Genomic DNA, 14,322 nt, shown 5'->3' on the forward strand with positions numbered 1-14,322 from the left:
GTTACGTGTTGACGTCGGTTCAGCGCGGCGAGGACTCCACCGTGTCTCGTGTTGATGATGTCACAGTGAGCGACGGCCAATGGCATCATGTGTTGCTGGAGCTCCGAGGCCCCGGGACGGGCGGCATAACGGCGGCGCTGAGCCTCGACCACGGCCTGTACACGGTCAGACACCATACGCCTGCCTGACCTCGCCTTAAAACATTCAAATCTTTATTACATTATAGTTTAATACAATTCAAATTTTTATAAAGACTTTTATCATTTGAATTTATTAACGAATATAATGTAGACATAAAGGGCATGTGTGTGTGTGTGTGTGTGTGTGTGTGTGTGTGGGATTGGGATTGGTATAGGATCTAGACTCTAAGCTGAAGGGTGTTAAACTGAAGACTGTGAGTGTCGGGGGAATCACAGACAGCATTCAGAGGATGTGTTCAGGTGTTCAGAGATGTCAGAGGATGTCATACACACGCACACACACACACACACACACTCACACACACACACACACACACACACCACAAACGCACGCACACACACACACACACACCACAAACGCGCACACACACACACACACACTCACACACACTCACTCACACACACACACGCACTCACACACACTCACGCCCACACACACTCACACACACACTCACTTACACACTCACAACACACACACACTCACACACACACACACACACTCACACCACCACAACACACCACACACACACACACACACACACACACGACACATCACACACACACTCACACACACACACACGCACACACTCCACACACACACAACACACCACACACACACTCACACCACACACACACACACACTCACACACACACACACACACACACACACACACTCACACACACACACACACACACACACACACACAGCACACACACACACACATCACACACACACACACCACACACACACCACACACACAACACATCACACACACACACACTCACTCACACACACACACACACACACACACTCACACACACACACACACACATGCGCACGCACACACGCACGCACGCACGCAACACACACGCACACACACACACAAACGCTGTCTCACACACACACACACTCATTCTCAAACACACACACACACTCACACACACTCTCACACACACACTCACACACACACTCACACACACACACACACACACACACACACACACACACACACACACACACACACACACACACACACACACACACACACACGAATTACAAAAACACACACACACACAACACACCACAACACACCACACACACTCACACACACACAACACGCACCTTACGTAACACACACACACACACACAACTCACAACACACACACACACACACACTCTCACACACACACACTCACACACACACACACACACACACACACTCACACACACACACACACACACACACACACACACACACACACACACACACACACACACACACACACACACACACACACACACACACACACACAACCACAAAAACCCACATACACACACACACACTCACACTCACACACACACACACACACACACACACACACACACACACACACACACACACACACACACAGATATATGAACATCACATGTGGTTGTCTGCAGGGTTTGCGTCTGGGTGACTCCGCCTCGGCTCCCGTGTTTCCCAGCATGCATCAGGCTGATGTGGTGAACGTGGAGTCGGGCTGCAGTCTGCCGAACCCCTGCGGATCGAACCCGTGTCCGGCTCACAGCGACTGCAGCGACGACTGGGACACACATTCCTGCAGATGCCACAGCGGTCAGTCTGATTATAGTGGTCCATATCTGTTATTAGTTTTTGTTCTGTATGTTCCGTTTCAATTTAAATTTTAGTTAGTTGTATTATTTAATTTAAATATTTATTTATTTTGTTGTGTTTTTGTTTTGTTTACACATGATAACAGGTTACTACGGCAACAACTGCAGCGACGCCTGCGCTCTGAACCCCTGCGAGCACCAATCAGCATGCAGCAGGAAGTCAAGCTCCGCCCACGGATACACCTGTAACTGTCCCAGCAGCTACTTCGGCCAGTACTGCGAGAAAAAGTACGAGTGTTTCCTGACGCGCGCAGAGATTCACGGCGCTGAGATGAAGTGTGTGCTAACGTGTGTGTGTGTGTGTGTGTGTGTGTGTGTGTGTGTGTGTGTGTGTGTGTGTGTTCAGGATGGATCTGCCGTGTCCCCGCGGATAATTCATTTATAACTCATAACTTCCACACAACTCAGACACGGCTAAAGGATTCGACGCTGACTGTAACAAGACCAGCGGCGCGTGTCGCTGCAAGGTATGCTCAAACTCCATTACTGTGTCTATAGTTACTGTTTTAGTTTTTTAAAATTATTAATAAAAAATAATTAAATAAATTATAATTTAATAAAAATACAGTATACAATTTATTAAACAGTATAAATGTTATTTAATTTATTTATTTAGATTTTTTTTGTTTAATACGTATTATATTATACACTTTATTAAACATTAACAATTTTTTCCATAAAATAATAATCTCCCTAAAAAAATAATAAAAATAAATAAATTATAAAAATATATTAATTTTTTTTTTTCGATTATTTTGTATTGTTTAATTAATTAATTATAAAATATATTGTTTTAAATTGTTATTTTAAAATAAATTAAAATAAAAATATTATATAATTCATTAACTTTTATATTGTTTTAGTAAATTTTAACCTTCACTAAATTGTAATTACATTTTTTATATAAATATAATTTATATTATTCTATTAGTTTTTATATGGTTTAAGTTGTAAAAAATATATTGTTTAAATTTTTATATTGTTTAATGAATTTTACAGTTTATATAACAAAATTATAATATTTTATAAATTATTAATAAAATTATAATATATTAATATTATTAAAAATATTTTAGAATTTATTATTTTTATTATACTATTTTATTTTTATATTTGACTGCTAGTTAGAGTGTTGTGTTCATCCAGTTGTTTTTCCTAAGAAGCAGAAAGAAATGGTCCTCACGTGACACGGGTCACTCCAGCTGAATGTGTTGTAATGCGTCTGATTCTCTGGTCAGGACAATCACTTCCGGCCGGCGTCGAGCGCAGTGTGTCTGCTGTGTGACTGTTACGCGGTGGGCTCGTTCTCGCGCGCGTGTGACCGGGACAGCGGTCAGTGTCCGTGTAAGCCGGGTGTCATCGGGCGGCAGTGTGACCGCTGTGATAACCCCTTCGCTGAGGTCTCGTCCAGCGGCTGTGAAGGTCAGACTCTCAAACACACGCTCATCAGGCTGTCATACGTGTCCCACAATCCCTCAGTAACACGTGTGTGTGTGTGTGTGTGTGTGTGTGTTCAGTCATCTACAACAGCTGTCCGCAGGCCATCGAAGCGGGAATCTGGTGGCCGCGGACCAAGTTCGGTCTCCCAGCGGCCGTCTCGTGTCCGAAAGGATCCACCGGTACGAGTCAAACATTTCACACTCACAGTGTTAATATAACCGTGTTTTTGTGGTAAGAATGGTCATTTTATCAGATTAAAGAGTTGTAATGTTGCTGAGAAGGTTTTTTTGAGGACTTTTGTGATTAGTTCAAGGTCATTTCCAGAAAAAGTGTTTTTCTTTTGTTGTGTGAACAATAGCAACTAATATAAACACATAAAGCTGCACATGTAACATGTTCTGCTATTTTTCACTAATTTAATACATGGTTTAACTAATGTGTGCTGTGTGACTTTACCTTGGTAAGAAGATAGATGTGCTTACAATTAGTGTTTTCCATCTTCATACGTGACTTAATCAAACATAACTTAATCTACCATATTTAAATTTCAAATAAAAAAATTTCAAAGTAAATTGTCATTTGTGTTAAAAATATGTTAATGACGTTGTATTTGTTTGCAGAAAATTAATTATTATTATTATTATTAAATTTAATAATTTATTATTATAATTTATTATCAAGAAATTAATTATAATAATTTATGAATTAATTAAATTATAATTTGTAACGTTTTTATTTATTGAATTATTATTAGTTAGGCAAATCCACCAAGATTTTTTAGTTTCAGTTTAGCAAAATCCACTTGAAAATCTTTAGACATTCACACCAGATTAACATGAAACAATACAATTACAAAACTACTAATGCTAGCTACGATGTATTATTTTATTTTTATTTATTATTAATTTATAATTTAATTTACAATTAACAAAAAAAAAAAAAACTTTTAATGGGGTTATATTTGTGTGAAGATGATAATAAATTAATTCAATAACTAATTTTCATTTAAATTATAATTGTATTTATTTCATTATTATTAGTCAAGTAAATCCAGCGAGATTTTTTGTGTTTCACTTTAGTGAAATCTGCTAGAAAACTCTTAAAAATCAAGAAAATCTTCTATTTAAAAATAGATTTTAAAGTGAGCTACAAAAAAGCATATTTTGTCATATATATTTTACTATTAGTATTTTAATTATTTATATACTATGTTGGCATTATATTTGTGTGCAGGAACTGCAAACTTGATTTATTTATATTTGATGTAGTTTGTCCTTTACTATAGTACTGGCGTTCTCTTTGTGCGCAGGGACTGCGATCCGTCACTGTGACGAGCACAAGGGCTGGCTGTCACCGAACCTCTTCAACTGCACGTCTGTGAGCTTCAGTAAACTCAAGACACTGGTGAGAATCTCACGCCTCACACACACCTCTAGCAGAACAGCGTGATCCGCGCGTCCTCACCTGTGTATTCATGCCTGCAGTCGGAGCGTTTGGTGCGTAACGCATCTCTGATGGACTCCAGTAACGTCCAGCAGACCGCGGCGCTGCTCTATAACGCAACGAAGAGCGTGAGACAGTTCTACGGCAGCGACGTGAAGATGGCGTATCACCTGACGCGTGCCATACTGCAGCATGAGAGCCGCCAGCAGGGCTTCAACCTCAGCGCCACGCAGGACGTCCTGTTCAACGAGGTACGCGCACAGCTACAGCGCTAACTTTGCTACAATTAACAAATGTTGCACAGTTTTGTTTTGTTTTGAGTAAAGAAACCATGCATATTTCAGTTAGCTTGCCATTGAAATAATGCATAAATAACACATAAAGTGAGATTTGTTTTTTTAATTAAGAAAACTAATTTGCGTTTTAAAAGTAACTAAAACTAAACTAAAAGTAGCAACTAAATTTTTACCGTTCCAAACAATTTTCTCCTAAACGTAACATTATGAATTCCTGTTTAACAAAGCATGTATGCACAGTTTTAGCACTAACATGCTACAATTATCGTATGTTGCGCAATTTTTCTTGAGTAAGGAAACCGTGCATACTTCAGTTATCTCGTTATTTAGCACACAGTAATGTGTAACTAGTTATTTTTATTAAGAATACTAGCATTCTAAAAGTAATGTTTTTACGAACTAAAATTAGTGATGCGACCAACTACATTTTTAGCTTTGCAAACAATTTTCTCTCAGATGTAGCATTAGGAAATCATGTGAAACAAAGTATGCATGTGCAGTTTTAGCGCTGATATGCTACAATTAACGCATTTTGCGCAATTTTTCAATATTATTAAATGCATTATTAAATGTGTTATTTATACATTTGTATACTCCAGCACAAAATAATACGTATATATAGCATAATACGTACCTAGTTATTTTTATTAGGAATACTAGTCTGCATTTTAAAAATAGCGATTTTTAAATTAATTAAAAAATATAATTAATAATTATAACATTTTAATGTGATTTAAATTATAAATTTAACCTTTTTATTAATTTTTAATATTAGTTTTATTGTGATTTAACTTTTTATTAATAATAAATATTAATTAAATAAATACACTTGAAAAAAAAATTAATGAAATTATTTTAATATTAGTTAACTAAATCCAGTTAAAAACAAGGGTAATGGGAATATTTGTGGATTTTATTTGAACTTTTGCACCAGATTTACAGGAAATAATAATTTGTTATGTTTATTAGGAATACTAGATGCATTTTTAAAAGTAACTGAAACAAGTTACAACATTTTGACTTTGTGATTGGTCAGCACCTGATGCACGTGGGCAGTGCTATACTGTCGGCGGACACGCGTGGACACTGGGAGCTCATCCAGCAGACGGAGGGCGGCTCGGCCACACTGCTGCGACAGTTCGAGGAGTATACGAACACGCTTGCGCAAAACATGAGGAAGACCTACCTGAGCCCCTTCACCATCGTCACGCCCAACATCGGTCTGTTGTTTCATTCCTTCACTGATTTACATGCACACACCCTCCATCCAAATACCCGCCCTCTGCACACCTGGACGTATAAAATGATTGAAGTGCTAAGAGTGTTTCTGATTGGCTAAAGATTTGCAGGCCATGCTCACTCCCTCTTTTAGTCAGTAATTTTGATGCATGATTTATCATATTACAACATTCACTGAAATCTGTCAAAGGTAGTAGTGACATTATATTTGTGATATTTCAAAAAAAACCTGCATGCACTACCTGTGGACATTTCAGTTTGATTTTTTATTCCATGGACTTTTATTAAAAAATTTAAAACATAAATTATATATATGTGTGTGTGTGTGTGTGTGTGTGTGTGTGTGTGTGTGTGTGTGCGTAGTTCAAATTAAATTATAATTGAAATGTAAGTTAATTATATATATATTTACAATTTAATAATTTAGTTTCAGATTGGCAAAATCTGCTGAAGAACTAAATTATAAAATCTTTTTGTTTAAATTATTTTTTGTATATGAATTATTATGTAATTTTTATATATTTAATTATTTATTTAGTTAAGTAAGTCCAGCAAGACCTTTGGGTTCCAGACTGGCAAAATGTACTGGAAAAGTTTTATAGCTTAAATTAGATTTAATTTGGACTTCCACACCAGATCTACATTAACATCTATACATCTATACGATTAATCTAGAAACTACAAAAACTAGCGTTTCTGTAAGTTAGCTAAAGTAGTGTTATTTGATATGTTTTTTGTCATTTACTTTGTGTTAAATGTTATTTTAGTTTTGCAAACCTGTTTGAATCAGTAGCTTTCCATGCCGTCTCATTCCAGTCATCTCCATCGATCGTTTGGAGAAGATGAATTTCGCTGGCGCTAAACTGCCTCGTTACGAGTCCCTGCGCGGGCCACGCCCACTCGACCTGGAGACGGCCGTCACTCTTCCCTACTCGGTTTTCATCCCCGCCCCTGAGGGCAAAGGTCAGCGGCACCACAGCGAGTCAATCGCAGAGTCCGGCAGAAACCACACGACCAGCCGGAAGAGGCGTCATCCGGACGAGCGCGAGCAGGACGCCGTCGCCAGCGTCATCATCTTCCACAGCCTAGCGGCGCTGCTGCCGGAGCGATACGACACCGACAAGAGGAGCCTCAGGTGAGACCACACCAGACTAGACCAAACTAGACTAGACCAGACCAGATCAGACTAGAGCAGACCAGACTAGACCAAACTAGACCAAACACACCAGACTAGACCAAACTAGACTAGACCAGACCAGATCAGACTAGAGCAGACCAGACTAGACCAAACTAGACCAGACCAGATCAGACTAGACGAGGCTAGACTAGGCTAGGCTAGACTAGACCAGACCAGACCAGACCAGACTAGACCAAACTAGACCAGACCAGACCAGACCAGATCAAACTAGACCAGACTAGACCAGGCTAGGCTAGACTAGACTAGACCAGACCAGACTAGACCAGACAAGACAAGACAAGACAAGACAAGACCAGACCAGACCAGACCAGACCAGACCAGACCAGACTAGTCCAAACTAGACCATACCAGACCAGACCAGACCAGACTAGACCAGACCAGACCAGACCAGACCAAACCAAACCAAACCAGACTAGGCTAGACCAGACGAGACCAGACCAGACCAGACCAGACTAGACTAGACCAGACCAGACCAGACCAGACTAGGCTACACCAGACTAGACTAGACCAGACCAGACCAGACCAGATGAGACATTCACAGATTCATTGATTGATCTAACAGTGTGCGTGTGTGTGTTCAGGGTTCCCAAGCGTCCGGTCATCAACACTCCTGTGGTCAGTATAACGGTTCATGATAACGAGGAGCTGCTGCAGCACACGCTGGATAAACCCATCACGGTGCAGTTCCGTCTGGTGACCACTGAGGAGCGCTCTAAACCCATCTGTGTGTTCTGGAACCACTCCATAGTGTGAGTACACACTCACATGTGTGTGTAGAGTAGATATGATGAAGTGTTTGTGAGCTTGTGTTGTGTTGTGTGTGCAGCGCTGGCGGTCCGGGCGGCTGGTCTTCTAAGGGCTGTGAGGTGGTCTTCAGGAACAGCACACACATCAGCTGCCAGTGTTACCACATGACCAGCTTCGCCGTGCTCATGGACATCTCACGCCGAGAGGTGACACAACTCAACCTAACCCAACACTGACATGATCAGAATTACATTAGTAACAGAGGGTTGGTCTCTGCCAGCGTGGGGCAGTATACCTTATATGTCCCTAGCAACTACTGAAAACACCCTAGAAACTACTAAGCAACCACAAACAATAAAAACCCAAAAAACCCTAGCAACTGTATAGCAAAACCCTACAAATCAGCCAGGACACCCTAGCAACTGCTTATCAAGCACATAGTGATGCCCTAGCAACCACCCATAAAACCCTAGCAACAATCACTGAGAAAAATGTAGCAACTGCTTATCAACCATATAGCAGTGCCCTAGAAACCACCCAGAAAACCCTAGGAACACCCTAGCAACTGCTTATCAACCACATATCAACACCTTTTGCAATTATCCAAAACACATAGCAAAACTCAGAAAGCCCTAACAATGACCACTGAGAACACTGTAGCAACTGCTGATCAACACACTAGAAATCATACAGAACACCCTAGCAACTGCCTAGTAACCACATAGCAATGCCTTAACAAACAGCAGGAAAACACTGCCAACAACCACTGAGAACATTCTAGCAACTGCTTACCAACCATATAGCAAGGCCTTAGCAACTACCCAGAAAACGCTAGCAACTGCCTAGTACCAACATAGCAACGCCCTAGCAACCATCCAGAAAACCCTACCATCAACTGCTGAGAACACCAAAGAAACTGCTTACCAACCAACCACTTAACAACACCCTACCAACGCCCTAGTAATCACTCACAAAACACTAGCAACCACGGAGAACACTGTAGCGACTTTTTAGCAACGCCCTAGCAACCACCCAGAAAATTCTACCAGCTCCCTAACAACCACTTAGCAACACCCTAGCAACCACTCAGAACTAACCGTGTCAAATCCGGAGACTACTTCTTCCTCTGAAAATGAGTTTCATCTCTTCTGGTCAAGTCAGGTACCAGGTACTTCCTGTTTGCGTTATAAGTACTTCCTGGTCTAGACTTGTTGTATCGTTTGAGTCAGATTGAGTTTCCCGGCAGATGGGCATAAACACAGTGTGATTCTGTTGCTTAAAGTCATTCAATCAGATACTTTTTTAGGGTTAATACGCAGCAATCTGAGGCTGAATGGATCTTGATCCTGATTTGGAGCGCGGACGGCCGAGTTTGAATAAATGAGTGTTGTCTTTCAGAACGGAGAGATCCTGCCGGTGAAGCTGATCACGTGGAGTTCAGTGGGTGTGACGCTGGGCTTCCTCTTCCTCACCATCGTCTTCCTCACCTGCCTGCGGGCCGCGAGCAGCAACAAGACCAGCATCGTCAACAACGGCGCGGCTGCGCTCTTCATCGCGCACCTCGTCTTCATCCTGGGCATCAATCAGGCCGATAACCCGGTAACACCCACTTCCTGTCTGTCCATGTGACGTGAGCATGCGGAATGGTGCGTGACGCCCGTTTGTCTCCCTGCAGTTCCTGTGTACGGTGATGGCCATCCTGCTGCACTTCCTCTGGCTCTGCGTCTTCTCCTGGCTCTTCCTGGAGGGGCTGCACGTCTACCGCATGCTGAGCGAGCTGCGCGACATCAACTACGGCCCCATGCGCTTCTACTACCTGATTGGCTGGGGCGTGCCGGCCTTCATCACGGGTCTGGCGGTGGGACTGGACCCCGAGGGCTACGGGAACCCCGACTTCTGCTGGCTCTCGCTCTACGACACCCTCATCTGGAGTTTCGCGGGTCCTGTCGCGTTCGTCGTGTCGGTGAGTGTTTACGCCCGTTTGCATACTCCTCCTAGGATGTACTGAGTTTGAAAGTGTCTGTTTCTCTCTCAGATGAACGTGTTCCTGTACATCATGGCATCGAGAGCGTCGTGTTCAATCGAGAAGAGAGACGTGCCGGCGTGAGTCTCGTTCACACTGAATCCTGAAATGTGTGTGTGTGTATGTGTGTTAAAGCGTGTGTGTGTGTGTGTGTGTGTGTGTGCAGGGCGGGTCTGCGGACAGCGTGTGCCGTGTTGCTGCTGGTGACGGTGACGTGTCTGCTGGCGCTGCTGTCGGTCAACAGCGACATGATTCTCTTCCACTATCTGTTCGCCGGATTCTGCTGCGTTCAGGTACCAGTGATGTCATCAGGCGTGAAGCTGCTTAGCAATGCCCTAACAACGCCCTAGCAGCGCCTAAGCGATGTGATTGCGTGTGTGTTTGTGTTTCAGGGGCCGTTTCTGTTCTTCTTCCGCGTGGTGTTTAATAAAGAGGCGAGAGACGCCATGCGCTACTGCTGCAGCAGGAAACGACCCGATCACATGATCAAACCCAAACCATCCGTGAGTCTGAGAACAACACTGACATCAGACTCGAAACAACAAATTACCATTAGTTTTATTTGAGCTATAAATTGTAAACACTATCTGAAAATACAAAACTATACAAAGCTATGGAAAAAATTAAGTGACCATATGAGGGTTTGGGTAAAATGTTAATATTTCTTTTATTCTGTAAAGGTCTGATAACATTTCTTCCAATTAGAGCTTCTTTTTTTTTGTTTGTTTGTTTTTTCTGCAGAAAATGACAATTGGTCAAAATAACAAATGTTTTTATCAAATGGGTTATTCCAAAAAAAAAATATAAAACAAGTCTGAAAACATCAAAAAACTTTTAATTTTTTTTGTGAAAAAAAAACAAAAAAAAATCTAAATAAAAAAACACATCATTTAAAACATTATTGACCAGTAGTCAAAAAAAGCTCTAAATGACAATATTTTTTATTTAAAACAGTAGTTTACAGAAAACCTAAATTACGCTTTATTCAAACACGTAACTATAAATTTTCAAGAATTTTCAAGTTCTCTCTTAATTTTTTCCAGAGCTATATATATTTGTATTTAGATTTCATATATTTAGATTCATTTTTCGTTTTATTCATTCATAATATTGCACACTTTTTTTTGCTTTTTTAAAATCTTTTTCAAATAATTTTTGGTTTTATTTACAAATGACAAAATAATACCAAATTACCATTTTAACATTTTATTCGTCAAATGCACAATGCAGCACTGCTGTACAAAATACAAAATATATAAATTTTATTCATATTTTTCATTATTATTAATATTACATATTATTTTATTTAAACATATATTCATTATGTTTTCATTTAGTGTTTTTTTGTTTTGTTTTGTTTTTTTTTAATTCCCGTTGTGATCTCTTCATCTGTCTGTCAGGCGTTTATCTGCAACAGTAATTTGGTGGACGGACGTCTGTATCATCTGCCGTTCGCTGAGTCCAGTGTGTCTCTGAACGGAACCCAGAGCAGCAAAACTCATCAGAACTACATGCCCTTCAGTCTCCGGTACACACACACACACACACACACACACACACAGACTATCTCACTCACACACACACACACACACACACACACACACACACGCACACACACGCACACACACACTCGCACCACACACAGACACACACACACACACACACTCACTCACTCACTCACACACACACACACACAGACACGCACGCACACTCACTCACACATACACATACACAGACTCAAACACACACACACAGACTCAAACACACACACACACACACAGACTCAAACACACATATACTCACTCACACAGACTCACACTCACACACATACACACAAACTTTCAGTCACACATTCAAGTACATTCATATTAACTGATAATTTTATTGATATTTTAAGAGGAAAATAAGGCACTAACGACTAATGAAGCACTCATGAAGTGTTGTTTCGTTTCAGAGAAGACGATCTGAACAGCAGTCACCTGAGTCTGAGTGAACACAACACACTGTTCAAAGACAAAGAGCAGATGGACGGTAAACACACACACACACACACACACACACACAGATACACACACGTGTATGTCTCTCAGTGAGCTCACTGTAACCTCCCTGCATGTGTGTGTGTGTAGATCACGACTCAGACTCTGACAGCGATCTCTCAGAGCTGGAGGACGATCAGAGCGGCTCGTATGCATCCACACACTCGTCCGACAGCGAGGAAGACGAGGGCGAGTTCCCGCAGGAGGAATGCTGGGAGAATCTGGCCACCAGCGGCCCCATCAAACCTCACGGTACGACATCAGGCGGTTCACGCGACTCTGCGCTTCTGTTAGCGCGTCTGACGTCTGTCTGTCTGTCCATCAGATGTGTGGGAGGGTGAGACAGGAGCAGCAGACGAGCGTCTGAAGGTGGAGACACTGTCCAAACCAGAGCACAGAGCAGAGGATCATGGGACGGAAAACCTGCTGCTGCTGCTGGCCAGTTTTACAAACTCTACAGCGCAGCTGCACAAAGGTGAACAAAGTAAGAACAAACAAAGTATCTTCAGTTATCTATAATCATAACTATACTGATGTCTATAATTATAACAGTACAGATAACTATTATTATAATAACATAACAATAACTATAATTATACAGATAATCATAACGATAACGATACCGATAACTATAACAATATACCGATAACTATAATTATAAATATACTGATGTCTATAATTATAACAATACAGATAGCTGTAATGATAACTATTATTATAATAACATAACAATAACTATAATTATACAGATAATCATAACGATAACAATAACTATACCAATAACTATAACAATATACCGATAACTATAATTATAAATACAGATGAATGATATATAATAACACATATAACAATACTACAGATACATAATATGTAATGATACTTATAACACTAACTATAACTATTTTATAATAACATAACAATAATCATAACGATAATTATCTACAGATAAACATAACGATACAATAATATCATATACCGATAAACTATAATAACAATATACGATAACTATAATTATAACAATACAGATAGCTGATGTCTATAATTATAACAATACAGATGATGACTGTACTGTAATGATAACTATTATTATAATAACATAACAATAACTATAATTATACAGATAATCATAACGATAACAATAACTATACCGATAACTATAACAATATACCGATAACTATAATTATAAATATACTGATGACTGTATAATTATAGCTGCAATGATGCGATAACTATAATCATGGTAACAATATTTGTGATAACTAATTATAATTATAACTACAATGATAACAAAACTATACTTGAAACTACAATGATAACTATAAATGTAAGTAAACCTAATACCTGAGTAATACTGATATAACTGTAACAATACCGATACCTAACTTTATCAATACTTAATAATTATAATAACTACACCTATATTATTAACTATAATATAACAACAGTAATTATAATTAAAACACTAACTATTATAACTTAATTATAACTATTTGTAACTATAATGATAACTAGAACTATGACTAGCTATAAGTGCTACAGTTTAACGTTTGTTCAATTTTAACGTGTGACGCGCAGGAATCCTGAAGAAGAAGCAGCGAGGAACGCCATCAAATCGCCGAGAGGAAACGCCCAATCAACCGCATCCACAACCAGCTGTCTGGAGACTCCCCCTCCTCACGCGGCCCCTCCTCCAGCGAGGGCCGAGGGGGCGGGGCTAGGCGGGGTCATCTGAACGGGGCGTCGGCAAGCGGACTGATGAAAATGCTCGACAACGACTCGTCTGAATCTGAGTGAGTGATTCACGTCCACTGATCCGTGCTCTTACTGATGTCACCGTCAAATTAATATAAGAAAATCACAACCAAAATTTACAATATTACAAAACTACAATACCTACACTACATAAAGATAACCAATAAAATAGTTACATATTTACAGTTTATGATGAAATATAAAACTCAAGAGTATTTGATACATATATAGTCAAAAGTTTGGAAACATTACTATTTTTAATGTTTC

General features: G+C 40.0%; 1 protein-coding gene across 1 annotated transcript in view; it reads left to right on the forward strand.

Annotated features, from left to right (window-relative positions):
• LOC109065338 (cadherin EGF LAG seven-pass G-type receptor 2-like) overlaps window positions 1-14,097 on the forward strand; it is a 40,794-nt gene extending 26,697 nt beyond the window's left edge. Inside the window, 24 exon segments of the mRNA XM_042711624.1 lie at window positions 1-164; window positions 356-446; window positions 1,631-1,819; window positions 1,965-2,106; window positions 2,225-2,345; window positions 3,117-3,300; window positions 3,396-3,497; window positions 4,628-4,722; window positions 4,803-5,012; window positions 6,094-6,277; window positions 7,113-7,431; window positions 8,076-8,243; window positions 8,321-8,447; window positions 9,640-9,840; window positions 9,917-10,204; window positions 10,277-10,344; window positions 10,431-10,557; window positions 10,657-10,767; window positions 11,665-11,792; window positions 12,219-12,295; window positions 12,394-12,555; window positions 12,629-12,778; window positions 13,879-13,904; window positions 13,906-14,097. The exon segment at window positions 1-164 is cut by the window's left edge and continues 10 nt beyond it. Of these exon segments, the coding sequence (XP_042567558.1) occupies window positions 1-164; window positions 356-446; window positions 1,631-1,819; window positions 1,965-2,106; window positions 2,225-2,345; window positions 3,117-3,300; window positions 3,396-3,497; window positions 4,628-4,722; window positions 4,803-5,012; window positions 6,094-6,277; window positions 7,113-7,431; window positions 8,076-8,243; window positions 8,321-8,447; window positions 9,640-9,840; window positions 9,917-10,204; window positions 10,277-10,344; window positions 10,431-10,557; window positions 10,657-10,767; window positions 11,665-11,792; window positions 12,219-12,295; window positions 12,394-12,555; window positions 12,629-12,778; window positions 13,879-13,904; window positions 13,906-14,097 (3,626 nt within the window).
• Window positions 14,098-14,322: the final 225 nt, after the last annotated feature.

Source organism: Cyprinus carpio, chromosome A22 (genome assembly GCF_018340385.1).
Source record: "Cyprinus carpio isolate SPL01 chromosome A22, ASM1834038v1, whole genome shotgun sequence".
In the NCBI taxonomy this organism is placed as follows: Eukaryota; Metazoa; Chordata; class Actinopteri; order Cypriniformes; family Cyprinidae; genus Cyprinus; species Cyprinus carpio.